The sequence below is a fragment of the Triturus cristatus genome, chromosome 1_1 (assembly GCF_964204655.1).
Source record: "Triturus cristatus chromosome 1_1, aTriCri1.1, whole genome shotgun sequence".
Classification (NCBI taxonomy): Eukaryota; Metazoa; Chordata; class Amphibia; order Caudata; family Salamandridae; genus Triturus; species Triturus cristatus.
This window is the reverse complement of record NC_140579.1, coordinates 651,029,324-651,056,237: the sequence shown is the minus strand read 5'-3', so window position 1 is coordinate 651,056,237 and position 26,914 is coordinate 651,029,324. Positions and strand designations below refer to the sequence as shown.

Sequence of the window (26,914 nt, the reverse complement as noted above, 5' to 3'; positions counted from 1 at the left end):
ATAGGAATGAATGGGATGCCATTCCTTAATTGCAACTCGCAATTTGCGAGTCGCAATTAAACAATACCAAGGACTCGCAAAATATTTGCGAATTTATTACATCTCGTTTTGCGATTCTCAAATAGCGATTCTCAAATTATCGCTATTTAAGAATCGCAAATACAGTATTTGATACATATGCCCCTTAAATGACTAGTATTTAACACCTTCTTCACTGCTTTCTAACATCTATAACATTAAATAGAAAAGCTCACATGACCAGTGGTGTGCCTCTTGGAGAATGCAAGTCTGCTTTTAAAACCAAAATCATTGTGGGATTCATTTCAATAAGGGAGCCTCTTGACTGGGGGTATGCCATTTTTACTGAAGCAATGGCCTAGTATTTTCAAGCTACTACTAGCGCCTCATTGCATTGAAAATGATGCTTTATTAATTTACAGCACATTATAATCTGAGAGGATGCCCATACTGAAGAACTGTTGCTAGACGTGTATTTATTTTCTTGTCAAGCAAGCATAATTTTCTGTTTGCTCTTCTGTGGTTGTGATATAATTTTAACAGTATTAAGGTTGTTGAAGTATTTGAAGAATATGAGTATGCTACCTTCTCTTTATGTTAGTTAAAAAATATTCAGGCCGTTTCAGATATTCTGCCAATTCAGTTGAGAGCTGCAACTAAATGTGCTTGTATATTTACTTGTTTTAGGGCTGGCTCCTCCAGTTTGAAGTCTCCGTGGCCAATGAATGCCTGTAGACTTGCAGAACACCATGATTGTTTGTCAGAACCTAAACGACCTGCAGAAGCTTCCTACTCCTCACAATCTTTTTACACGAACGACTCTATAGCTTCTGGTGAAAAACAGAACTTTCACAACGGCGCAGTCACTCAACAGAAAATAGAAGAACTTTATCATGGACTTACAGGCTGGAATCTTGAGGAACAATGGCTTTGCCTCAATCGAAATGATAATGCCAACTGCTATAATATGCAAACCAATGAAAATTCAAAAGTGCAATTTCAAGATTATCCATTCACAAAGAATGGTTTCAATCCACAGATAGGACTTTCAGATGCAGTCAAGGAATCTGGTGTAGATAATTACTCCTATTGTCGGGAAAAGGTGGTTTCCAAAGTTGCTGATGTACAATTACATCAAAAAAGGGCAGAAATGTTGCTTTCCCAATTTAATAGGTACTGTGAAGATGCAGATTACTGTAGATTTCCTGAAAGCTCACACCCTAATAAATCCAAACACAGCAAATGTTCAAACTTCAGTGTTCAGGATGCAAAGAAAATATCAACTGCGGCATTAGAAGCATCTTTGGAAACAGAGACTTACGCAAAACTATTCAGTCTTAAGCACTCAAATTCGAAAAAGCTTGACGACGTGATCCCCGAACCCCAAAGCTTAACATTTTCAAAAGCCACAGAAAAGCAGTTGACAAAGGAAAATACTTTCGCCTCTGATTTTGGTTTAAAAGAATATGGGATGAAAACTCATTTGGTGTGTCAAGGGAGCAATGATTATGGCAATAGCTTAGAAAAACAGCACTCAAAACATGAGCAACATAACACAGAATACTTTAAATCAGTTGGTTTGCTTCCCTGTTCAACTGCATCAAGTGTAGTGAATATTAACAGACCAAGCTGGTTAAATGGACAGTCAGAAAATAGCACTGCTGCTCCCTATCGACATCAGAGTTCTTTGATGAAGCTTAACAGTCACTTGGCGACTTCTAAAAACTCCAGCCACCCATCTGATTTTCATCAGGGGTCCTCTACATCATTAGCTTCCAATAGTAGCCCAGTGTTTCAAAAGTATTGCCAAGATAACCCGGCTTTGTTTTCTGGCTTTGATTTCAGTTACAACACAGAACGCCTGCTGCCCACTAATCAGCTGGATAGTTTATCTAAGATTGGAGAGCCTAACTTATTTGATTTAGTGACTGACAAAAAGCTCAAGCAGCTTAATGGTTTTTGTGATAACTACTCACCTATACAGTATGGACCCGTTGATAATAGCATCAAACAAAATTTTCAGGTCAAGCCACCAAATACACAATATGATCCCGAAAGTCAAAAACACATAGCAGGCATGACACATATTCCGTATCCAGATTTATTGGAAAGTCAGGCTCTCTATAGTAATAGCCATAGACAAGGAAGTGGAGACAGCAATGCTGCTACTAATAATCGTGTCTCCAGGACCCAAAACTCAGGATTTTCAAATACCTTTATGATGGGGGACCTACGACAAAATCAAAATATCCAGCCACTGGGCACTAATGGATTTTCTGCAAGATCTCACCATCTATTTGGCCACTCAGTCGTACCTCTAATGGATTCCTATGACTTGTTTTCATATGAAGATATAGGCCATTTATACCCCTATTTCAGTGATATGATGTATGGTGAAACTGCAATTCCTGGTTTCTTACCAACATTTGGATTTCAGAGACCAATGAAAACCCGAAGTGGACCAGCTAGTGAACTTCACATTCGACTCGAGGAATGCTATGAACAGTGGAGAGCAATGGAAAAAGAGAGAAAAAAGGTAAAACAAATCAGTCTTGGAACAATAAAACATTGATGAATAGCCATTGAAAAATAGGCAAATCTCTTTTATTGGTTTAGTAATATTTAATTCTGTCCTTTAAGACCACTTTATCTGCCTTGCCTAACCATTGTTTTTCCAAAAGACCATACATAATATATATACAGTGAGTGGCTTTTGATAAAGTACTTCATCCATTGGTCTGTAAAATTGTCTTTTACATTTTGCTCCTGTCCACCACACCATACAGCAATGGACACAGTGTTAGCCCATTTTACACACTAACTCCCTTCTGTTTGAGTGACTGCAGAAAGCCTGTGCATATTGTTTACATCTGCTTACAACTAGTTCCTCCTTTCTCTTCAGTGACACATGTGGTTGAAAGTACTTTTTATTATATTTTGTATATTCATTTTAAATACTTGCTATTTATTTCGCTTGCACTTCAGGTGTTGTGTTAAATGGTGATTTATTTTTTGGCTTCTTTTTTAAAGGTGCTGCTATAAAGTGCTTGTTAATATTGTAGCTGACTGCAATTTGAGTTCCTGGTGAGGTGGTGATTTTTTTCATGAGTAGTAATACAATGCAAGGCACTACTAAAAGGCATGTTATTCAAAATTCTCCAGTATTGTATCTTATTGATTCAAATGCTTGAATCTTCCCCGTCGTCATGGTGGGTGTGGTGTTGGGGCCCTAGGCCCTCATGCTGGTAATAACGGACGCAGACACATGGTATAAGGTAGTGGGTTAACTGGCTACGAGCACGTGCGCTCGGCCCTTTTATTAGCAGCGTCACCTGACCCAGTGACGTCTGTGGTGGGTGGGTGTATAGTGGGATACACACTGCTGAACACTAGAACGTGTCCATGCTAGGACACTACATTCCTCCCAATTTTTAATAACAAAAACCCAGAGTCAAATGTCCAACCTAGGGGAGAAAGAAATATATATATACAGATGTAATACAGTGACTAAACTTCTGCAGAGTCGCTCACGCTTCAGCAGCCTGGAGTCACAGACGATGTTCTTCCTGTCGCGGACGATGTTCTTCCTGTCGCGGGCGATCACCAGTTCACTGTGGCACCAGTCATGGGTGCTCGATGAAGTTAGTCTGTTTAACGGCTCTGCCTTGAAGTTGGTCTCACAGTCCTTTCTTCGCTTTACTTTCTTGGCGACAAACACAGTTGAGTTCTTGTGGTTCACCGCTAGATGTTGCCGTTTATCTTTTAGTCCAGTCCTTTTCTTTATCTGTGGCGTGTGTTCTGTTTTGCAGAAAGACGGGTCATTCGCAAAACACCCCTCTCACCAGGGTGCCCCTCTCACAGGTGTTCCCCTGCCACGGGATATCCTTGAGGCCCTCTTCATCAGATCTGGCCTGGGTTAAGTGTCCTGTATCGTGTTACTCCCATGCCGATAAGTGCGGGTGCGGAGGAGACGACAGGTCTCACCTCAGATGCTGCAGTCAGACCTGGAGGGTGGCTGTTGGCTCCTGTCTTTAGCACGCGAAGTCTTCATCCTCCTGGGACCTTTGCTGAAGGGCGGCTGATGACCATCTCTCGTCGCAGGGATGCTCTCTCTAACTGGCATCCCTGAGGCCTTTGCCCCTGAGTCACCACGGCTGGCATTGACCAGTGTCCGTGTAACCCCAAAGGTGGGTGTTTCGAATGGTCCGGCCTGCTCACCTCTGCAGATCCCAGGTGTGCTGAAAACATCATCAAACAGATGGTCTTTTCTCCGTGCCACGGGTGTTCTTCAGGACTTGCGCACTGTGTTCTGACGCTTGTCACCTTCCTTGTCTTTAAGGTGTGAGTAGTCTTGCCACACTCTTCTCTCTTTCCTCTATTTCTTTCTCCGTGAGGATGTCATGTCACTCTGACTTCTTCTCCTTCTTCTTGCAGTGGCAACCGTGCCACTCAGATCTTTCTTTCTCCTTTTTCCTTTTAGTGGCAGACGTGCCACTCCGATGTCATCTTCCTTCTTGTAGTGGCAAACGTGCCACTCAGATATCTTCTTCCCTTCACGACCCACTCTGGACAATTTCTGTTCTCCTCTTGGTCTGGCCAGGCTTCTCCATGCAGCGCGCGCACTCTGCACGTGTTCCCCCTGGTCTTGTCCTCGTCCGAGAACACTCTCTTCATCTTCCTCAGCATTCCGAGTTAGGGTCGTGACCTTCTCTTCATCTTCTCCTTTTCACCAGTTACTTTGGTTGAAGTTCGTGGGGCCATACTCGTGGTCCGCTTCGTTCTTCTCCTTTTCACCAGTTACTTCGGTTCTTCTTGAGCTTCTTGGACCACTTGACGGTCCACGCTGCCGATCACTGGCAGGATATCTTCGGTCTTGTCGTCAGACCTCTTGCTTTGTAGCTTCACTGACCCGTGCGTCGGTCACCTCCTTTTGCAACTCCTGTGGAGTCGGCTTCTGCGGTGCGACCATTTGGCTGGTCGGCTTGACCGTTGTGGTGCGACCGTTAGGCAGGTCGGCTTGGCCTTTGTGGTGCGACCATTTGGCTGGTCGGCTTGACCTTTGTGGTGCGACCATTTGGCTGGTCGGCTTCACGAGGTGCATCACGTCGTGTGACTACCTGTGCTACCTGTGTCCGCTGCCTTGTCAGGCGCTGGTGCGTGCTACTCTTCGTACCGTCGTGGTACATCTTCAGTGTAGCGTTGCTCCTTGTACCATGATCACTTGATGTGGTGGCTTCTTGGCGCCACTGGGTGTGGCTCGACATCCTTGCCCACCAGTGTTGGATACTTGCTGCACCCATCCTCTTCAGTGGGTTCCTCTCCTGTAGGCGCTGCAGTGTACTGTCCGCGTCCGGGGTACATCTGCGCTGAGTCCGTTTGTTCTCTCGAGGGTTCGCTCCACTTGATGCGGCGACAGCGCAGTCCTCGCTGGGGTGGATGTGGCTTGACACCATTTCCTTTTCTTCCTCCTTGTCGCTGCGGGATGGCGCTGCATCCCTGTGGCACACTGTCTCTTCACCCTTGCACTTCTGTCGCATTCCTGCGCTTCTGGCACATTCCTGTGCGCCTCCGTCGCATTCCCGTGCGCTCACCATCGCGCCTCCGTCAGACCTTGCGGTACGTGCCTTGCTGCCTCTTCTCCCTTGCGCTGCGAGCCGTCGGTCTCCTGTGGCTGCTGGACTTCCTTGGATTGCTGCATGCTTGTTTGTTTCCTTGTTTCTGCAATACCACCAGTGGCCACTGGGTGGCAGTGTTGCTTTTCTTTGGCTTCAGCAGCAACCTTCTGCGCTGCCAGAACTCTATGCCTTGTTTTCCTTTTCTCCAGGCTTCACTCGTGAGTAGGAGAGCTGGAGCCAGGCAGAGCAGTGGAGTCCAGATGGGCCGGAGCTGCAGCAGAGCAGTGGAGTCCAGGACACGTGGCAGCAGGTAAGTCTTTTTTTTCTTTCCATTTACTTTAGAGGCAGGGGGCACCGGCACTGACATTGCTAACCAGAGAACGATGAGGCATCACTGGCAGGCTGGATGAGAAATGCTCTGTCCTCACTGCGGGTAGACTCCGCTTCATTTCTGCAGCTGCATGGAGGGCACAGGCATGTGGGCTGCGCAAAGGGCGAGGCAACACTCCTTGGGGCATGGTGCCATCGCGCACACAGTATAAGTTAATTTTCGGCGGCGCTGGCCGCTTGCTACTTGTGTGAGCACTGCTGGGGGTCCGGCGAGGTGGGGCATATCTCCCATGGCCGGCGGCGGCCGTTCTTTGCCTTCTTGATCGCCCTCCCAGCCCGCGGCAGCTACATGCAGTCCTCGCGCGGCAGGGGGGAAGCACTCGCGGAGATCCTCGCCGCTTTTACGGGCGTTATCTGCCCATGCCACTGTTTGTGTGTAGGTTTTTTTTGTATTCTCCCCGCCCGCAGCCGCTCCTGTGTCTTCACGCTGCTCGGGGCGGGGGAGGGTTGATGCTAATTACCGGCACTGGCCGGCGGGCAACGCACGCAGTCCAGTCCTCGAGCGGCGTCGGCCGCGCGCTGATTGGTTTCTCTCCCGCCCCCTCGTCAGCTCCTGCATTCGCTCGCTGACCGGGGCGGGGGAGTGGTGCTGCCGCTGCGCTGTGTGTTTGGACAGGGGAGACAGGTCCCTGCTCATGCTGCGGGTGGGCTCCGTACTTGCTTTCACACCATTTCCGCCCCCTCCCCGCAGCCGGTCTCCTCACTTCGCGGGCTGCGCGGGGAGGGGGTGCCAGTACCTCGCTTCTTTTTGGCCGGACCGGGAGCTTCCTTCGTGCCGGAGGGCACACCAGGTTTCTCTACGCGGGGTGGGCACCCGCTGCGACCTTCCTGTATTTCTCGGGCTCACCTTCAGCCCGGCTGGGCTTCCTAGTGACGCGGGTGGGCACCGCGTGGGCCACACCTCTTGCGGGGGTCGCCGCCGATGCGGGTGGGCTCCGCTCGGCGTGCCTTTCCTTCCGGGCACAGCGGTAGGGTCGGGGTGGGCACCCGGCCTCCGCCTGCAGACTTACGGCGTCGCGGCCGATACGGGTGGGCTCCGATCGGTCCGCTTGTGTTCGGGGCGCTTCCCCCTCCACCAGGGTCACGGCGGCCGGTGCCTGAGGCGCGGGGTGGGCTCCCGGTCGCCACCAGTCACGCTGCGGGCTATGCTTCGCCCTGCCGGCTTCTCGGCGCGTCGCGCCGTCACACGGGGGGGTGTGCTCACCGGCCAGTCCTCTCTCCCCCTTTGTTGTCGATGGTGCGCCGATCGGGGGCGGCACACGCGTGTGCAAGTACCCGCCTCGTCGCCAATGTGGTGTTGGGGCCCTAGGCCCTCATGCTGGTAATAACGGACGCAGACACATGGTGTAAGGTAGTGGGTTAACTGGCTACGAGCACGTGCGCTCGGCCCTTTTATTAGCAGCGTCACCTGACCCAGTGACGTCTGTGGTGGGTGGGGGTATAGTGGGATACACACTGCTGAACACTAGAACGTGTCCATGCTAGGACACTACAGGTGGGAGTCCCACGGAAACAGTAAAAATAGCAGTACTAAATGCATTACCATGGTATCACTTTAGGGAACCGTCAGTAAATGTTCCGGTGTCTTTAGTGTCAGAGTTACGTCATATAATTGACGATTATTATAGATGCTTTCCAGATGCTAATGCACCTCAATGGCCTCTGCCTTCTGAAGAGGCTCCTGTTGATCTAGCGGGTAAAGCACTCCTAAATCCACCAGGGAAAGAGTATTACCTCCACCGATTATCACCAGGGAGGATACCCAGGATATAGATCAGCAATAAATCAAGGAAGGTGAAATCCATACTGACGTGGACACCCATAATGAATGGGATGACTATATAGCTCCCATGACACCATCTCTTATCCCACCTCCTGCGGCTTCTCCACCTGCAGACATCTGTGGCTTTCACGATCTTTTAGAGCGTGCCTCCAAGCGCTTCGATCTGCCTATGCCGGCTAAACAGACTGAATTGTTTTGGTACAACTTTAAGCCAGACACTCAGTGTTCGATCAGGGCTATGCCCATAGTGGATTTTTTTTTTGTGGCAGGAGGGCCTCAAGCTAATGAAAACACCAGCTTCCATTCCAGCGTGATTCCAAAGCTGGACAAAAAATAGAAAGCCCCTGACAACTCGCTCACATGCCTTAATGGTCATTCTAGATCGGACTCTGTCATTGTACGGGCAGCACAAGAAGGACCAAAAACCCATTTTCCCCGTGTGCTGCTCCCCTGATAAGGAAGTTCGCCGGCTCGAAAACATAGGGAAACGGTTTCTGCTCTGGTGGCCTCCTCCATTAGGGCTCCAATGCCATGGAAGATATGACCAGCAGATGTGGTCGGACATTTCCTCATTGTTGGAGTATCTTCCAGAAGATGAGAAGAAGGAAGCGAAGGACATTCTGTCTGAAGGGGAAAGAGCATCTTCAGAGCTCATTGAGATTGGCACGGATGTTTCATCTACCACTTTTCGCCATATGGCAGCAGCAGTGGTGCTGCATCGTCAGGGTCGGCTGAGTGCGACCACCTTTCATCCCGAAGTACAGGCCAAAGTACTTGATATGCCCTTCGATGGGGAGTGCTTGTTCGGCAAGCACGTAGATGAGGCGCTACAGTCCATAAAAGCAAACAGGGACACTGCAAAATCACTAGCCACTCTCCAGCTACGCCGCTTCCATTCCTGATGAGGTTGAGTTTGGGGGCAATTTAAATCTCGACCACAGTTCCAACAGCAGTTCCAGGCTTATTCACAGAACACCTACCAGCCATACAATCAATATTTCCAATCTAATGCTGCACAGTCCTATTCAAGACCAATAGGACGTAAGAGACAGCAATCTGCTGGAAGGTCCAAGGACTCTAACAGGAGACAATGAGTATCACCAGGCCCCTGCCATCACATTCCCACAGCAATTCTCAAAATTCTTACAAAAATAGAAGTCCATCTCATCATGCAAATGGATGTTAGACTTCTTCCAGCACGGATACATCCTGGAATTCGTTCAGCATCCTCCAAATGCCCCACCGCCTGAAGAAGGAAATAAATTCGCTCCTTTCCAAACACACCATAGAGGAGGTACCCCTCAAACAACTCAATCAGGGGTTTTATTCTCACTTCTTCCTCATCAAGAAGAAAACAGGAAATTGGAGGCAGGTCATAGGCCTCTGGTGGTTGAACAAGTTCATCAATAAGCAATCCTTCAGGATGCTTTCTCTACAGGAGATATTTTTTCTCATGCAAATTGGGGATAATCTGTCTTCTCTTGATCTACTCAATGCTTATTTCCAAATTCCCATTCACCCCAAGCATCGAAAAGTTCTCAGGCCAGAAATGGCAGGGCGCCATTATCAATTCAAGGTACTTCTTTTGGTTTAAAATTGTCTCCCAGGGTTTTCACCAAATGCATGGCCCCGATAGCAGCTTTCCTAAGACGTTCACATCACCAGGTGTTTCCCTACCTGGGCAACTGGCTAGTAAAGGCTCCTATGTTTCAGACGGCCAAGACTTCAACTCAAGCCTGCTGGAATCTATTCCAGTCTCTAGGGCTTCATCTCAATCTGGAAAAATTGCCACTCATTCCTTCCCAATCTCTGATTTTCCTGGAGGCATACCTCAACACAGATCTCGGCAAAGCCTTTCCCACTCACAAAAGAGTATTACGTACTCAAGAGATAACACAGCTTCTCTCATCAAAAAGGTCAGTTTCTGTGAGAATATTAAAGTCTTTGCTGGGGATCTTGTCCTCGTGCATCCCGCTGATCCCCAATTGCCATCTCTGCATGCGACTGCTGCAGGAGCAGCTGGATGCGCAATGGATTAAATCCCAAGGATCGTTCAACGACATGATATACATTTCGGCTCCTATGAAAAATGCAGTGTCTTTGTGGAGGGCCAAGGAAAATCCTTACACAGGACCTCTCCTTCATTCACACTGTGCCACAGTTAGTGATGACCTCGGATGCATCAATGGAAGGATGGGGGGCTCACCTCCAGGATTGCAAGTTCACGGCAAATGGTCCAACTAGGAGTCAGAATGCCACATACACCTTCTAGAACTAAGGGCGGTGTTCTTACCTCGAATCCATGGCTCTTCAGTTTTTGTCCAGAAGGACAATACTACCAACATGTTTCACCTTTGAAAGCACGAGATCTTGAGCGCTTTCCCTCCAAGCTCAACAGATTTGGGAGTGGCTTCTTGCAAACCACATCTCCTTGCAAGTGGAACACGTGCCGAGAGTCCACAACAAGTGTTCTGACTCTCTCAGTGGGGTGTCCAAGCTATGCAACGAATGGAAACTGAACGACCAACAGCTGCACGTGGTCTTCAAGTCCTGGGGTTAGCCAACATTAAATCTGTTTGCTATGTACCTCAACAAAAAGTGCACCTTTTTCGCATGCAGGAATCCTCAGCTAGAGTCGTGGGGAGACGTCTTTCAGTTTTCATGGGCGGGGATGTTTGTGTACTCATTCCCTACCTTTCCTCGCATTCCTCGACTCCTTCAGAGAATGAAGCAGAAGCCATGTCAGCTGATTTTTATTGCCCCCGGGTGTGCAAGGCATTTCTGGTACACCAAACTGCTTTGCCTATCAGTGTAGTCCGATTCTCTTTTTTCCAAAGGAGGATCGTCTCAGCATGAACCAGGACCAAGTAGTTCATCCGCAAATTCCCTCTCTTCATTTGTTGTCTTGGCTCCTCACTTCGCTGAATTTGGGAATTTGAGTCTACCCAAAGAATGCAAAGCAGTACTGCAGGACACTTGAGCTCCTGCCACGCTCTACTACACTGCAAAATGGGAGAGATTTTGTGGATGATGTTTTACCCATTTATTGCATCCGCTTTCATCCTCACCGGAGCAAGTGTTGCATTATCTCTTGCACCTAGCCAAAGCAGGGGTCTCGAACTCTCCCATAAAAATTCACCTTGCTTCAATATCCAGTTATAGAAGACGCTCGAATCAGTCTTCCTTGAGGTCCAATAGACTCATCAAGGAATTTATGAAAGGTCTCTTTAGGGCCTTTCCACTGGTTAGACCTCCTCCATAACTGTGGCAGCTAAATACAGTTCTGTTGCAGCTTATACGACCTCCATTTGAATCAGTACACAAATGTGAGTTTGTTTCTTTCTTGGAAGGTGGCTTTTCTCTTGGCCATTACGTCAGCTAGACATGCCATCAAAATCCAGGCGCTCACTATAAAAATTACTGCCAGACAGGGATATACTGCGTACTTATCCTTCCTTCATAACTAAAGTGCCTTTGACTTACCACCTCAATGAGCCTATAATTCTACCTACGTTCGTTCCTAATCAGTCTTCGGCGGCAGAGAGAGCTCTCCATTCATTGAACATTAAATGCTGTCTGAAGTCTCATCTACAAAGAACAAGGATTTTCCGTAAATCCTCTCAATTACTGATAGCCTTCTCTTCACCTTGAAAGAGACAGTCCTTGACTAAGGCCAGTATTGCTCGTTGGTTGACCTCAGCCATTGTTTTCTGCCATGAAAAGGCTGGCCATCCGCTACCTGCAAAGACGCAAGCTCATTCAATGAGGAAGGTAGCAACTCCTTCAGCCGTGTTTGCGGGCGCATCCCTACCTGACTTCTGCAGGGCAGAAACGTGTGCGAATAGTTACACATTCAGGAAGTATTACTGCCTTGATGGTTGGAAGAAGGCAGATCTAGCTGTTGGACAAGCTGCACTCTGTCGCCTCTTTGCCTAAGGTATGCGGCTATAAGCCTCCTTTTTTCTTTTATATCTGTTTGCTATTGTGTTTTTTAACTTGCATTATATGTATAGGTATTTATGTGAATGATTGCATGTTTCTACCTCTTGCCTTATGGTATTTCTCTTTTACGTCATGGTGGGATAGTTCGCCTACTAGTTGGATTCAAGCATGTGAATCTATAAAAGATAAAATACTGGAGAAAAAACAAGTTACATACCTGTACACTGTGGTTCTCCAGTATTGATATCTTTTATAGATTCACAGGCAACCCTCCCTCCTCTCTGATTAGGCTCACCTTTTTACCTCTGAGTAATCTATATATGCAATTGTGCTTGAATGGTGGATCTGTACAGGAAGGTCACTCTGAGGTCTCTGCTGTGATTGGCTGAATTGCGGATGTTATAAAATGAGTTTGAAAAGTTGCTAATCTGTGGTTTTCTTTTCTATGAGGACTATGGTAATATATTTAGTACTGCTATTTTTACTGTTACCGTGGGACTCCCACGATGACGACGGGGAAGATTCAAGCATGTGAATCTATAAAAGATACAATACTGGAGATCCTCAGTGTACAGGTAGGTAACTTGTTTTATATTACCAGTAAAATCACCTCTTCAGTGAATGTTTTTTTTACATTTGTGTATTGCTAACCTAATGTGCTGCATGTTTTTTTTTCTTGTTTTGTGGCTTATGCTTGCACTAAAAAAAAGTGAACATGCACAAGCTTGCGAAGGCCAAACCTATTTGTTTTGCCAGTACTTTTTCACTTTGTTTTGCTGGTTTAAACTACTTCGACCAATGAAGTAGCTTAAAAATCTTTTATATTTTTTTTTATTATTAATTTATTTGACAACTGACAGCAAATGCTGACATACAGAACTGCACGCCTCAGGCCGGCTGCATTGTCACTTATAAGCACGTCGAGGCACAGCTTATCCCACATCCCAGAGGCCGGGCATCGCTGTGCTCAAAAGTTGCGTTTTAACCTTTCTAGCCAGTTTGGCAATCCTGTATGTCATTTCTTGTAACCATCTACCCCACCGGGGGGGGGGGGGGGGCACCAATTTTTTCTACTTAAAACATAATAAACAACCCCAACAACCTCCCCTCCCTCTTCCCATAGCTGTTGAGGTATCTTGCCAGCCACCCGTTTACGATGTGCCCTTGTGCTCAGCGCCTGACCATGACGTCCCCTCTCAGCAGGTACTTCCTTTCCTTAACTCCCAAATCAGACAGGTGAACCTACGTGAGTGACCCTCTGCGCTCGCCTCACCCCCAGCAGTCCTATGGCAATATAGAAGCACATCCTCCACACAGCTATACTTCTCTGCATGCCCCGTAAGTCAGTACCACTATTTGCTCAGGAATTGGCAGCATCCGAGGTCGTCTCGTTGTTTGTGCTCTTGTCAGTCTCCACCAGCACACCACCCCTCCTGACAGTCGGCATACAGTCCCCAGAAATTCTTTGGTCTACTCCGCGGCGGTAGCAGCTCGCTAAATGTCTCCGACTGCGTGCAGCAGTAGAGCACATCCCGCGCCCACTGCGTCACTGTAGGCAGAGGACCCCGCATCCAACAACAAGCAACCCTGCGTTTCGCAATAAGCATACCCATGTCAACTATCTTACGGGCTGCCTTAGGCAGCACTCTTGAGTTCCCAAGCAGCGCCACGGCCGGGTATGGTGTAAGATCCAATTCTACTATCCAGCCTATCTGCCGAAATATAGCCTCCCAAAAGTTGTATACACCTGGGCAAGCCCACGCCAAATGCATGAAATCCGCAGAGGGGTGTCGGCACCGCTCACAAGTCGACCCCTCACGAAAACCATACCGACACAGGATATGCGTTGTATACCGGAACAGCAATATGCCCACATAGCATCATTTATTACTGTATCTAGGTCCCTCTGCCAGGCTAATCTGGCCTTAGTGTATTTCTGAGATCTCTGTGACATCGCTATGCAATATAGTTTGGACATCAGCCTTCGCGGACTTTTGTGTTTAATGACATATGATAACTCCAGAACCTCAGGGGGCTCGGCCATATCATCCCCGAGGTGCTGCCGCCATGCTCCCCTCATCCTATAGAATTGAAATCGCTGTAGCTGAGTAGTAGTCTCTGCTGTGGCAGCCACCTCTTCCCACGTCTTAGCGACGCCGTCCGAGAACAGGTCCCCCAGTGAGCGCACGCCCAGCTCACGCAGGGCGTGCACAACACCACGGTCCCTGCAGGGGGTCAGCCAGACTGCCCATTCCAGCGGCATCGCCGGGGAATACAACAATGCCCCGCCGTTTGCTGCAGTATAGCATTCCACGCATGTCTAGTGGAGTTTAGTGAATCTAAAAATCCCGTTCTGCGGTCCGTTGGCTCAAAAATAACCGCAGGCAGCGGGAGCGGGGCTGCAAACAAGCGCTCTAGCTTTAGATATGGAACCGATTCCTCACCGTGCATCCAGCTGTGCGCCTGGGCTCCCTGTGCAATCCAATAATACAACTCCAGATCCGGCGCCCCCAGGCCACCCATATAGTAAGGTGACGTCAGGACACTCCAGCTGACACAAGCCTGTTTCCCCGCCCACGCCGACCGTAGCAGGTACCTAGTAAGCCGAGCGAAAAAAGTTCGCGGCAACACAATAGGGATATTAGTGAATAAAAATCAAAATCTGGGAAGCACCACCATCTTCATAATGGATATACGACCCATCAGTGACAGAGGGAGCCCGATCCAGGTCTCCACATCTTCTTCTAGTTTAGCAATCGCTCTTCCATAGTTCTCCGTCAGTACAACCTCCGAGTCCATATGCAGTTGTATCCCAAGGTATCTAACCGAGTCGTCTGACCACTGGAGCGGATATTCCATTTCAAATGGGGCGGTGGACGGTGTCAGCGGAAAAGCAATGGACTTAGTCCAATTCACCTTTAATCCAGAGAGTGCCCCAAACTGCACCACCTCGCGTAATACTGGTGCCAAGTTATTCTCAGGGTCCCTGACATAGAGCAATGTATCATCAGCATATGTGGAGACCACAATCCTGTATGTTGGAAAGCACACACCTCTGGCACCATGAGATTCCCGGAGTGCGCACGCCAATGGCTCCGCCATCAGGGCATACAGAATTGGCGACAGGGGGCAACCCTGTCTTGTTCCCCTAGAAATTGGAATAGGATCCGTGACCAAGTCACCCAATTGTATCCTCGCAGTAGGTCCCTTATAGAGCACCCCAATCATTTGCAAGAAGGTCGGACCCAGTCCCATTTTGGTCAGGACCTGTCCCATGTAGGGCCATTCCACCGAATCAAAGGCCTTCTCCATATCAAGGAAGACAGCCAGGGCTCTAGAATCCCGCCGGACGTGTTGCATGGTGCCAAACACCGTGCGCAGATTATACGTGAGGTTCCTGCCAGGCACAAACCCCGCCTGCTCCGGGGCCACCAGCTCCGGCGTGAGCAGGGCCAGGCGAGTGGCCAAGACCTTCGCAAACAGTTTAGTATCAACATTCAGCAGGGAAAGTGGTCGATAAGAACTACACTCCTCCAACCCCTTACCAGGTTTGGGGATAGCGACCAAGAGGGCTTCTCTCATAGACTGTGGCATATGGCCCGTGACACACATATCATCGAACAAAGCCAATAAGTGCGGGAGTAGCAGATCTATAAAGGTTCGGTAAAATGTGACCCTTAGACCGTCCACCCCCGGGGCGCTGTTCGCCTTCATACCCGACAGCGCCTCAAGGATTTCGTCCTTCTCTATGGGAAGTGCCAAAAATTCCCTACGTGCATTGGAGAGAAAGGGCAACTTAATGTGATCCAGATAGTCTCGTATGCTCTCTTCCATATCAGTCTGTCGTGACTCGTATAGAGTAGCATAATACGACTTGAAGCGTGCAGCTCTGTCTGCCTCTTCCGTTAGTAACACCCCTTCCTCCGATTTAACCTTGGCAATAGCGGTTCTACCCATCCGAGCCTTTAGTAGATTAGCTAACACTGACCCAGGTCTGTCGCCCTCCCCATACACCCTGGCCGTGGCGTACTTCCCTAAATGCTGCACTTCCGCATCAGCTGCCTCATGATATACCACCAGTGTAGTCTTCAGCTCTGCAGCCGCATCTTCAGACGCATCGGACTGTAGCCTGGCCTCCAAGGTCCCGAGCTTATGCTCCAATGTCGACAACCTCGGCCTGATATCACGCAGTACCCCAGAATGCTTGGCAATTGCCACGCCTCTGATATAAACCTTGAATGTTTCCCAAACCGTCTGGAAGCTGTCCACTGACCCGACATTGGTATCAAAGAACAGTGTGATCGCTTCCGCCATTTCAACCTTAAAAAGGGGGTCGAGCAATGAGTATGGGGGAAAACGCCACAAAAAAGGTGGCATGGTCTTTCTAGGCATACTCAAGGTCAACACGACAGGGGAATGATTTGACAAAGTGCGCGGCAGTACCTGGCACCCTCTAACCTGCGACATGAGTGACGACGACGCGAGCCAGTGATCTATACGCGTGTGAAGTGTATGATAGGCAGAGTAGTGCGTAAAGCCCCCCTCCGTAGGATTGAGGGTTCTCCACACATCAGTAAGGGCCAAACAGAGCATTTCCCGCCTTATTGTTTTAGCCGCTGCTGTCTGTGATTTACAGCCTGTTATGCTGAGCCACTCAGAAGTGAATCTGGCCCAACCTCGGCCAATGTCACACCCTGTGCTGACCGGCGCGCTACCTTTTGACAGTGCATCTGATACATTGCTCTTACCCCATGGTAAGACAGTGCATAGTTTTTTTTACATGGATTCTGAAAATGACAGCCATGATGACAGGGACTATTAAATTCCCCAATATGTTTAGGACAGATGCTATGAGGCATTTCTGATAGAGACTTCTAGTTGCAGATTCTTCAACTTTTAAATATTCCCCAGACCCGATCTGTAAGCTTTTCAGAAGTACCTCTACGTCTAGAAAGGAGGTTCCGTGTGGTTTCATGCGACTCTGTTCCACTCTGGAAATGATGTGCAAGGCCTATATAGGTGCCACTCCTGTGTACTGACGTTAGTTCCTTTAATTCTGCTCCTGCTGGACTGGACCCAGAGCTGCTTCTTGTCTCTCAAAGACTTTTTAACTCAATATTTTCTTCAAAATTGTACACTGTGCATAGAATGTCTCCAACGAAAACGACAGGCTTTAAGCCCTTTAGGGACTGTTGCAAGCAATTGTGTGTGACAGATCCCCATCAGTTGTGTGCCTGTGGTGTCTGGGGTCGAGTCACGACTCCAAAGCCTACAGTGACTACGTCCCGATGAATCCGAAGGCCATCTGGAACCGCAATGTGAAACTTAAGATCACCAAGCATAAGAAGTCTCCTTGCTGAGAGCACTCTAAGTCACGGTCTAAATAAGTTCTGTCCTGCTCCAGGAGTTGCCGAAGTCCCTCATGAGGCCAGTCTTCATGACAATCCCTATTGTCCTGTAAGCCCAAAATGAAGCATAAGAAATCTAAGCAGGACTCTGCTCCCTCTCACATTCACCTGAGCGGGGGCAGCACCATGGATCTAGATCAAGCTTCTGGAGTCTGCCAACTTCGGAGCTGATCCTACAACTGGTTGTGGCACAACCCGAGTTTCCGGGGCTGTTTGCCGCCTTTGAAAAAGATTGAAGAGTTCCACACAGCCATGCTCCTGCTCTTTAGCTCTTAACCGACTCTCCCTGGCGTTGCCTTAGGACTCAAGGAGCCAAGAGGCCCTCCACCTGGAGTACCTCTGGTGGCTTTGCCCTAGGTGCTAGCTGGACCCTCCGAGTTCGTCCCGACGCCTCTGGCCCTAGTCCATGTCACCTCTGGCATCTCTGTCCACACCAGTCCTTGAGACTGCGATGCCGATACCAAATCCATCGACGTCAGAGAAGGAGCATCCAATAGTCCTTTCCGACTCTTAGATGGTGCCGGTGAAACCTCGTCCGAAGCAGCGTTTAACGGCAGTAGCGGCTGTGCTTCCTCCGCTTGCTCATCCACCTTCACAAACATGGCAACACACTTTACATTCTCTTTTTGGTACAAACTTGGACTTGAAAATGATATGGGTGATGATTTGCAAAGCCATTTTACGAATACAGCTAGTATGATGCCTTACAGGAGGGTGTTGGTCCCCTGAAATAAGCCTGCTCTCATGCCCTGGACCGGCCACAGAGAAATCTGCTTCCTACTCAATAGTAATGTGTAGGGCGGCTGAAGTCCTTGACCACCAGCTCCCCACCTTGGAGGTCAAGGCTAATGTATAGACAGAAATTCTCCAGGCGGGGCAACCTTCTTCCGAGTTCCACCTGCCATTTGAACAGGCATTAACAGACAACTTTTTAGGGGCATTGATGAATCCTTGCCCTGGCTCACCAGTCAACTACCAGATTGCGCGCGTCCGGAACTGTGCCCCAGAAAATCCTGCTTTCTTATTCCAGTTCCCCTGTCCTGAGAGGTTGGTGGTGCAGGGGTCCGCAGGTTAGACCAATTCCAACTACTCCCTCGGACAGAGAGTCTAAATGTGTTGAAACCTTTGGCAAATTAGTATTTTCATCTACCAGATTGGCGCTCAGGTCCCTGAACACCAGCTGCTGGGTGGAAAGCTATTTCCATGACCTTAGGGACTTTGTGGCACAAGTTCTCCCAGGTGTTTCCGAAGATCTCCGACCTGTCCTTGTCCAAGCCATTCAGAATTTCCAGGATGCTGCCATGTTCACGATTTGTTATAGCTTGGACACCACATATTCCATTTGGCGGCCCATCGCCACTACGCCTGCTTGCGGGCCACCAGTTTTCCATGCGATGTCAAGTTGTCCCTCCTGGACATGCTGTTCGATGGGACTCGCCTGTTTGGGGGCAAGGCAGGGCCCTCTCTTCAGTGGTTAAAGGAGAGCTGAGTTACAGCATGCTTCTTGGGCTTACCTTACCCAACTTGCAATCATCATCAACCCCATTGCTCCATTTGTGTTTCAGCAGAGGCACCCCATAATGCCAGGCAATCCAACCCCAGCATGACGCCCAGGAGGATCGTGGTCAAGGTTTTGGTACCCACCTCCCCCTCTGCCAAGATCAACTGGCCACACTCTTATCACCAGAAAAGAGGCAGTCCAGGAATTACAGAGTACAATAGGATTAAAGTGGTCCCCACAGAAGTTCCAGCATGTTCCAGGTTCCACAAGGACCATATTCTGCCAGGTTTATTGATAACCAGGAGCTTCCACCAGCTGCATTGCAGAAGCAAAGCATTCCTGTAGGGACAGGAGTCATACAGGAAGTGAAAAAACAGCAAGTGCATTATTTCTGGCTCTTGGAACATTCTTCGTGGGACTGGCAAGAGTCCAGACACAGTAAAAGAGGTGGAAATTGGGGTTGGGGAGGGGGGGTTCCCCCAGTGAGGAACACGCTCCAGTAGTATTCCATTGAGTGGATATCCTGTACATTTGCCACAATAAATCTCCCCCATTTCCAGAGATGACTGTTTCCCCAAATACAGTGATGGTGGTATCACAGAATGTTAATCTAAGCAAAGAGAAGCCAAATGAGTCCCTCCCCTCCCCAGACAATACAGATACAGCAACAATAAGCAAGTCTAGAAATTCAAATTATTAAAGGTTCTCAAGTTAACATTCTAACCCAGGGCCTAGGCCAAAGCATCACCACCAACAAATAGCAATGCCCCCACAACGAATAAACATCAGAATTAATGCAAAAATACTGCAAAAGTAGAGATATCCCTCAAACTCAGGCTGCACACAGCCGTTGGTCAAGTGCCAAGACCCAGGACCCTTTATCTCTAGACAGTAATAGGGGAACTTAATACTTGTTACAGACTATTATAACAGAGATTAAGTAACTGAAACTAAGCGAAGCATGAGCTCACTACTACTGCAACCACAATACTTCCACACAAAAAAAGAACGTGTTGCAGAGTCTTCTCTGGTATCACACTGAAGATTTGGAACTCCTTACCTCCAGATGTACACCAAACACCCTCCTCATCCTCCTTTAAAAAAGAAGTGAAATCGCTTCTAATGAATAAATACATTCCCTAAAACCTATGACCTAAACCTTATGTCACTGTTACCAACTTATGTTATTAACTACTGTCTACATCTTTTTATATCTAATGTCATTTACCGAATGTATGTATATTACCCACCAACCATCTAATGTCTCCGTATTTTGTAATGTAAAGCGCTCTGATACCCTCTAGGGCAGAGTCCTTCAATCTGGGGGGGCGCGCCACCATCCCAGGGGGGGCGTGCACTCCACCCTAAAACCTTTTATCTTTGTTGTCGTTTTTCCTCTGTCCCACCTCGCGAGTTATCACCCATTTCAAATGGGGATTTTTAATTGGAGCAGCAGCCAATCAGCACCGTAGGAACGTCACCAGTGACGTTGGACTGATGTTCGCCTTAACGCCGTAATGGAGGGTTGGGGAGAGGGGAAATTGATGTGGCACGACGTGCCCATGCTTCTGCAGTTTCTCAGGGCTAATTTCAGTGCAGTGGGAGGCAAGGAGTCTCCTCTGCTAAAACCGAAAGTGAACAATTCGGTTTTAGCAGAGGAGACTCCTTGCCTTGCTTCAGCTGTAGGAATTTAACCCCGTCCTGGGAGGATGTAACTTTCAGGTATCCTCCAGTGAAGTGTTTGGGGTATGTTTGGGCATTAACCCACTTCTCGCCCTCTGGTTACCGATTTATTAAACGTGTCATGTGGTTCACAATTATGATTTGTAGTAAGTGGACTTCAGTAACCATAATAAGTCCATGAAGGGAAGGGGGGCGTTGGGCAGAGGTTCGGCTGTAACGGAGGGGGGGGAGAGGGAGGGAGGGAGGGAGGGGAAATCGGGCATGACGTGCCCATGCTTATGCAATTTCAGGGGTTAAATTCCTGCAGCTGCAGTGGGAGGCAATGAGTCTCCTCTGCTAAAACCGAAAAGCGTGTCTGTTCGTTCGCTTGTCCCTGCCTCCCACTACAGCTGAAGTATTTCAGCTGTAGGAATGTAACCCCTTCTTGGGAGGATTATCTTTTCCCAGAAAGGAGAAAAGGTTTCTTTTAGAATTATACAGGCAGTAAAGTATGTATAAGCTTAGCTTCCTAAACTGTATTGCACTGGCAATTATATTGTGCTTTTTTTGCTTACTGTGAGGGCTGAAGTACTTTTGGGGGTTATGAGATATTTCTAGTCTTTTGTCTTCAGAGGTACCTGGGTCTGCACAGAGAAGCTAAACTACACCATTTCAAACCTGTTAGTAAATATTTGGGGAATGTTTAACTTTCTCTAAAATATTCCTGTACTGGAGTTCAACTATTACATAGGCCTCCCAGGCAATTGTGTGGAATCTTGCACTTGCGCTGCATTAAGAAGAGCACAGCAGGCGAGCTGGAAAATACATAGTTTCTTTTAGAATTATACAGGCAGGCATCAACACCCACAGGGCTAGAAGGGCTTCATGCCAAAAGAAAAATGCCAGCCATGTGTTGTATAAACACCCTGCAAATTGCTCGTCTTTGCACTTAATACGGGTTATAAATAAAGAAGTATGTTTTCATTTGTAATGTGACTTTTCTGTCTTTGTTCCCTTTCAGTCATGGATCTTTCAGGCAGCCCTAGAACACAATTTAAAGTGCTTTCTATTTTTATTTGCTGTTCGAAGTATGCACATATAAATGGTGAAAATACATCTTTAGGTGGCTGCTTATTTTTGTACTGTTTGGGACATCAAAATAACGAGCTGGCAACCTTAATCATAAGACTGGAAATTTGTTGCAGGATCAGCACGTTATTTATTTCCTCCACCCTCGATCCCTGGTTAATTTCATATTAGAAATAGTTTAACTTATATGTGAAATCCAACGCCGCCGTCCATAACAAGCTGACATACTTCAAGTGTCTGGGAATGCACCCTACATTCAGACAACACATTCCTCATTTTCGCCCTTCACTTTCACGCTCACCCTGCACGCACAGCGATCACAATGCCCTCACACTGTTCCCCATGCACTCACACCATTCACCCGCTCACCCTGCACTCACAGTGATCACTCTACACTCACAATGTCATTTAACCACACCCACTTACAAACCTACAGTTAACTAAACTCTTATTGTGTTGAACATTATTTGCCGGATAAGGCCCGGGATATGTGGCTGGCAGTCGATTATGTGGTGTACCAGATTCCAGAATTTTCTGCGAGTTGGTGGGGGGGCCCGACATTTCAAAAAATTCAGCTGGGGGGGCTCAACCTACAAAAGTTTGAAGACCTCTGCTCTAGGGTCATGTTCACGCTATATAAAACTTTATAAAACTAAATAGATAAATAAGACAATTAGCTTATGCTTTGAAACTAGGCTTACAGATACAAGGATTTAAAAGAAAGGTCAATGGTGTAACTTCTCAAGATTTAGATTCACAGCAAAGAGTATCGCATTGCGAGAACTCACAGGGGTCCGTGTTCAAACAGACATCGCTCTTCTCCAAAGAATTAGCTCTGCTTAAGGTACAAGTGAAGATCAGGAAGACAGGTCACAGTGATGTAATTTAAGATTTGTTGGTATCTGAGAAAAAGAAGAGGAAATATCCTCAGAACTGGAAGTGATTGATCATCTAAATCATACCATTGTGATGAGATCTAACGGTTAGTAGAGTGCATTGAGTGCCGTTTTCTGCAAAACCCAGTTTCTCTAGGCCCAGGACTTTTGGCGAACTTTGGCAACTACGGAATAAAGGAAAAGATGCTGACATCAACTATAAAAGAGAAAGAGTTTAAAATCCCCAAGGAATATCCCTTTCAGATTTTCTCTGTTATTTTTTACGATCGTTAAAAGAAGGAGAACATTTAAGCCGATGATATCGGCATTCAAAGCTGCAAGATGCTCTACACGCTCTCCTAGTTGAGATACAAATAGAAAATAGAAAGGTTTATAATGACAAAGGGCTCGTTGAGATATTTATCTCTAGAAATGTTGATAAAACGCATTTACCGAATAAGGTCTCCTGGTACTAATACATTTTTCCTGTTTTTGGTGCCGGAACGTCGACTATTGTAGGGGCTGCATGTAAGTAATTTATTTACTAATTGTAAATAGTGACACTGCCTCAAGAAATACCATTGGTAACCCACTGAAGAGCTTAATGGGGTACCTTTCATTTGGTGAGGACAGAAGTGGGATAAAAAGCTGAGCTGAGGACACCATATAATAGCAGGGTCATGATTTTAAATACATGCTGAAGGAGCATGGAACTCCACACTGTTTAAGGTGCACACCAATGCACCACAGTAAGGGAGGAAGGGCTTTTTGATGAGGGTAGGGCGGGCAATCACCGGGATGTAGGTTGGCATTGGGAGTGGATAAAACATTTAGTTTCGAGCTTAGCAGAGTACAGTTTTTGAACTGTTTTAACTACAGACATTTCTGTAACGCTTTATATAGCAAAACCAAATTCCATAAATATGGCTGATCTTAAAGAGATATCAGTAAATTTAAATGGACTAAAGAATACAAGGAAAAAAAATCTAATTTAAAATGTCTTTCACAACAGACTTTTTTCAATAATTATTACAAAAACCCACATTCCCAAATCCTAACTCATAAGCAAGGTTGCCACCCTTTTGTGCCAATAGCTTTTTCATCAGCCACAGAAGCCGATAGGAGGGGTAGCAGTTCTAAAATCAAATAAGTTTGGGGGTCCATTTTAAAAGCAGCAAAAGATGAGGTTGGGAGATGGGTGGCCATGGCTCTAGACGCAGACCATCAGTGCCTTACTAGAGTCACACAATACGGCTTATTGAAAGATAACCCAAAATCAGCCTATGATTTAATTATAGTCTTAACCCACTTTCTTAAACTGCTTCTGATTGGGAGCAATTTAAATGTTCTTCAGTCAATATCCCTAGACTCTTCTAAAATAAATAACTCCCAGAAGAAACCCATGAATGCCAAAGCCCTGCGGTATCTGCTTCTCGGGTAAATTACAAACTTCTCACGCTGAGCTTTTCCTAATTTAATAAAATCTCAAATTCAAGCCCTAGAATGACAGTTATTGGAAAGCAGGGTGCAACCTGCTCTTGAGCTGCTGGTATGGGGAAGGCTTGATCAATGTGCCTAAAGCGCTGCCTCTCACCTGCTGGGGTCACAAATCTTTACTGCTGCACACAACTTGCCTTCGTGCCGCTACTGGGGGCCGTAACGTTGCGCTGCTGCACACCCTGGTGGGACTCCCTGGCCCAGGGTACAACCTGCCCTTGAGCCGCTGCCATGGGGGAGGCGTGACCAATGCGCATAAAGCGCTGCCTCTCCCCCCGTGGTGTGAGACGCTTTCACCTACTGAGGCCACAAACATTTACTGCTGCACACCCTGGTGGGAGTCATGTTGCAGGGTGCAACTTGCCTTTGTGCTGCGGCTGGGGGCTGTAACCTTGCGCTGCTGCACACCCTGGTGGCACTCCCTGTCCCAGGGTGCAACCTGCCCTTGAGCCACTGCCGTGGGGGATGCATGACCAATGCGCATAAAGCGCAGTCTCTCCCCCCGCGGTGCAGGCTGCGCCCAGGCCAAGGGTGGGCCCGTCATAGCCCGGAAGAGGCTGGGCCATCCCTCTTACTCCTGCGCTTTGGGTCTCCATTCAAGTATTGTGTGTATTGTAGCCCATTTATTACTTTGTTAGCTTTTCCCCACTGGCTGTAGTGGGTTGGGGCCTGTTTTCTCTCCCCCAAGCCTGCACAAATGAGACCCACTTAAGGCATTGTGCCCATTGAAGACCGACTAGGGCTCTATTTGCACCCCTTTTATTGGGTGCTTTGGCTCAAAAGTTTGTCCTCTCCCCTTGAATCTCCCCTCTCTGTCTTTGCCAGGTCTGCCGGAAGCCCCATTGGGAAAAGGTAAGTTGCAGAGGGGTGACAGGGGCCCATGGAGTACACAAAGCAGTCAAGAAATCTAAGAAGACACAGAGCCCTGTCAAGGGGGGCTGTGTCCTCGATTGTATTAATTATTTACTGTCCGAGTGTGAGGGACTTATGGCTCTGACTGCTGCTGACGCTGTGCCTAGATCTAAGACTGCCTCAGCTCACTGAACTTTTGCTAAAGAAGGGCGTATACCCAGCATGTTCAGAAAGGTGAACAATGGTAACTGCACCCAGCCTCAGGAAGCCTCTGTAATGTCCCAGGATGATTCATAAAATATAACCACTGTCTTATCAACATCTACTAATGAGTTTCCATGTAGCAATAGATGTTCACCTCTGTTAGATTTGCCAGAAACAAGCACTGTTACTGAGGTCCCAGATTAAAGGAGGAAAGCTAAAAAAGGAAGTACCTCCCTGTCCATTGATGCAGTCTTAGCTGATCCTGAAGCTACTAGCTCTGTATCTGACTTACATAAGGAGATTTGTGCCGTGGAAACTAAAATTGGGACACTAACTGGGCTTATTCATAAGTTGCTAGTCAGACTTAGGGAATCAAATAGTCAAGGCATAGAACGTGGTCTTGAGCACATGAGGTATGTTGCCAGTAGGAAACAGTTGTTACATTCAGTTTCTCATGACACTCCCCTGGTATCGACTACAAACAGTGGAACGATGAATTCACACAACAGGAATGGTTGGAGGTGTAGTGGGGGGTCAGCTAGGTCAAACAGCATATAAGGCAACACGTAGACATTTACAATCTCAACCTAGAGAAAATGCGAGGCGTGATATGCCACATAACTGGGAAGGACCCTCTACCTCCCTCGCCACCCGTGTAAAAAAATATACATGATTAATGTTTCTAAATGTAATTATTCCGCAAGATATGAGAATGAGGAGTCTATCTATTGGATCAGGCACGTTAGATGGTGTAGATCCATGGTTAGGAAAGACATACTACGTGCAAAGAGATGTGTTTTTAGCTAAGAACACTACAGATGCTATAGAGCTGACCCTAGCTGATGAAAGTTTAGTGTATAATCTTATTGCCCTGGAAGTTAGGTCTCTTCCCCCAAGTCAAATATCCAATTCAAGAGACAGTTGGCAACCTTTACCCCCTTTTTGTAACTCTAATTTGCAGCCTAATAGGAGTTCTCCATCGCCCCCTTTAGCAGATATTGACTGACTACAGCCCAGATTTGCACCTAAGCTTAAAGAAACCAGTTCCCCTTGCTTTGTCCCCAATACAAACCTTCCAACAATCAAGGCATTATTGAGATCATCAAATTGCAGGGCTGGTCCAAAGTCCCCAGTGCAACTCATCTGGGAAGATGTAACTCATAGCCAGGATAGCATCAACATCAATCCTAACGTAGCACTTGCTCATGAGGAAAGGGGTCTGGAGATCCATCCCCTCTCTCCACTCGAGATGCCCACAAGCCATCACCCCTTCAAACTAATTTCAATGAACGTGGCCAGAATTAGAAGTAAACTGTGTCTGCCCAATTGGGTACAGTTGGTCCAATCCCATGATATATGCATTTTGCAGGAAACATGGTGCTTAACTCCAACGTTTATGCCAGGCTACGTGTAATTCCATCTATCTGCAACAGCATCTAATAAGGGCCGCCCAACAGGTGGAATGCAGATATGGATTCGTATTGCACTTAACTGTAGTACTGAGTAGCTACCCACGAACAGCCCCAACATTCAAGCTGTTAGATTGAAAGGCAACTTCGGCTACATTGAAGATATCTACAATGTGTATGCCAGAGGGACAAGAGGGGGAGGTAAATCCTTTTCCTTTCAGACCTTAGATGAGCTCCTAGGCAATAGGCAGCCTGCCTATCCCCTGATTGTTGGGGGCGATTTTAACGTAACTTTTGAACCGCTGGATGAGGAGGACATCCTTGAAGTAAATGAGGAGGATAAACTCTGGCATGTCCCTTTGCTTAACCTGCCTCTGATTAAAAAATGGTCCCAACCAGTTTTGCAACTGAACGTGCTGACTATTGAACATAGATTAAGGGACACCAATGGCAGGACCGTATCAGATTGAGAAGGTGAACTGACCTTCATTGGCCCAACAGGAGCTAGCCGTGTTGACTATTTTCTAGTAGATTTTGGGTTGTGGCCCACACTAGTTGATATGATTATAATTAAGAACATTGATAGTGACCACAACCCACTTAGTCTTGACCTAGTCTCTCCTTGGGAGGGGAATGATAGTGCTCCTAGGAGCAATCTGAACACAAAAG

At 47.4% G+C, this 26,914-nt stretch overlaps 1 protein-coding gene across 5 annotated transcripts in view; it reads left to right on the top strand.

Moving 5' to 3' along the window:
* MEIOC (meiosis specific with coiled-coil domain) overlaps nucleotides 1–26,914 on the top strand; it is a 1,471,177-nt gene that overhangs the window by 1,088,641 nt on the left and 355,622 nt on the right. For all 5 annotated transcript variants that reach the window (XR_014979443.1, XM_085646733.1, XM_085646735.1 and 2 more), the window contains exon 3: nucleotides 706–2,554. Coding sequence is in view for 4 of the 5 variants with exons in the window: in XM_085646733.1 (XP_085502859.1) it covers nucleotides 706–2,554 (1,849 nt within the window). In the remaining variant the exon portion in view is untranslated. The remainder of the gene's footprint in view (nucleotides 1–705; nucleotides 2,555–26,914) is intronic.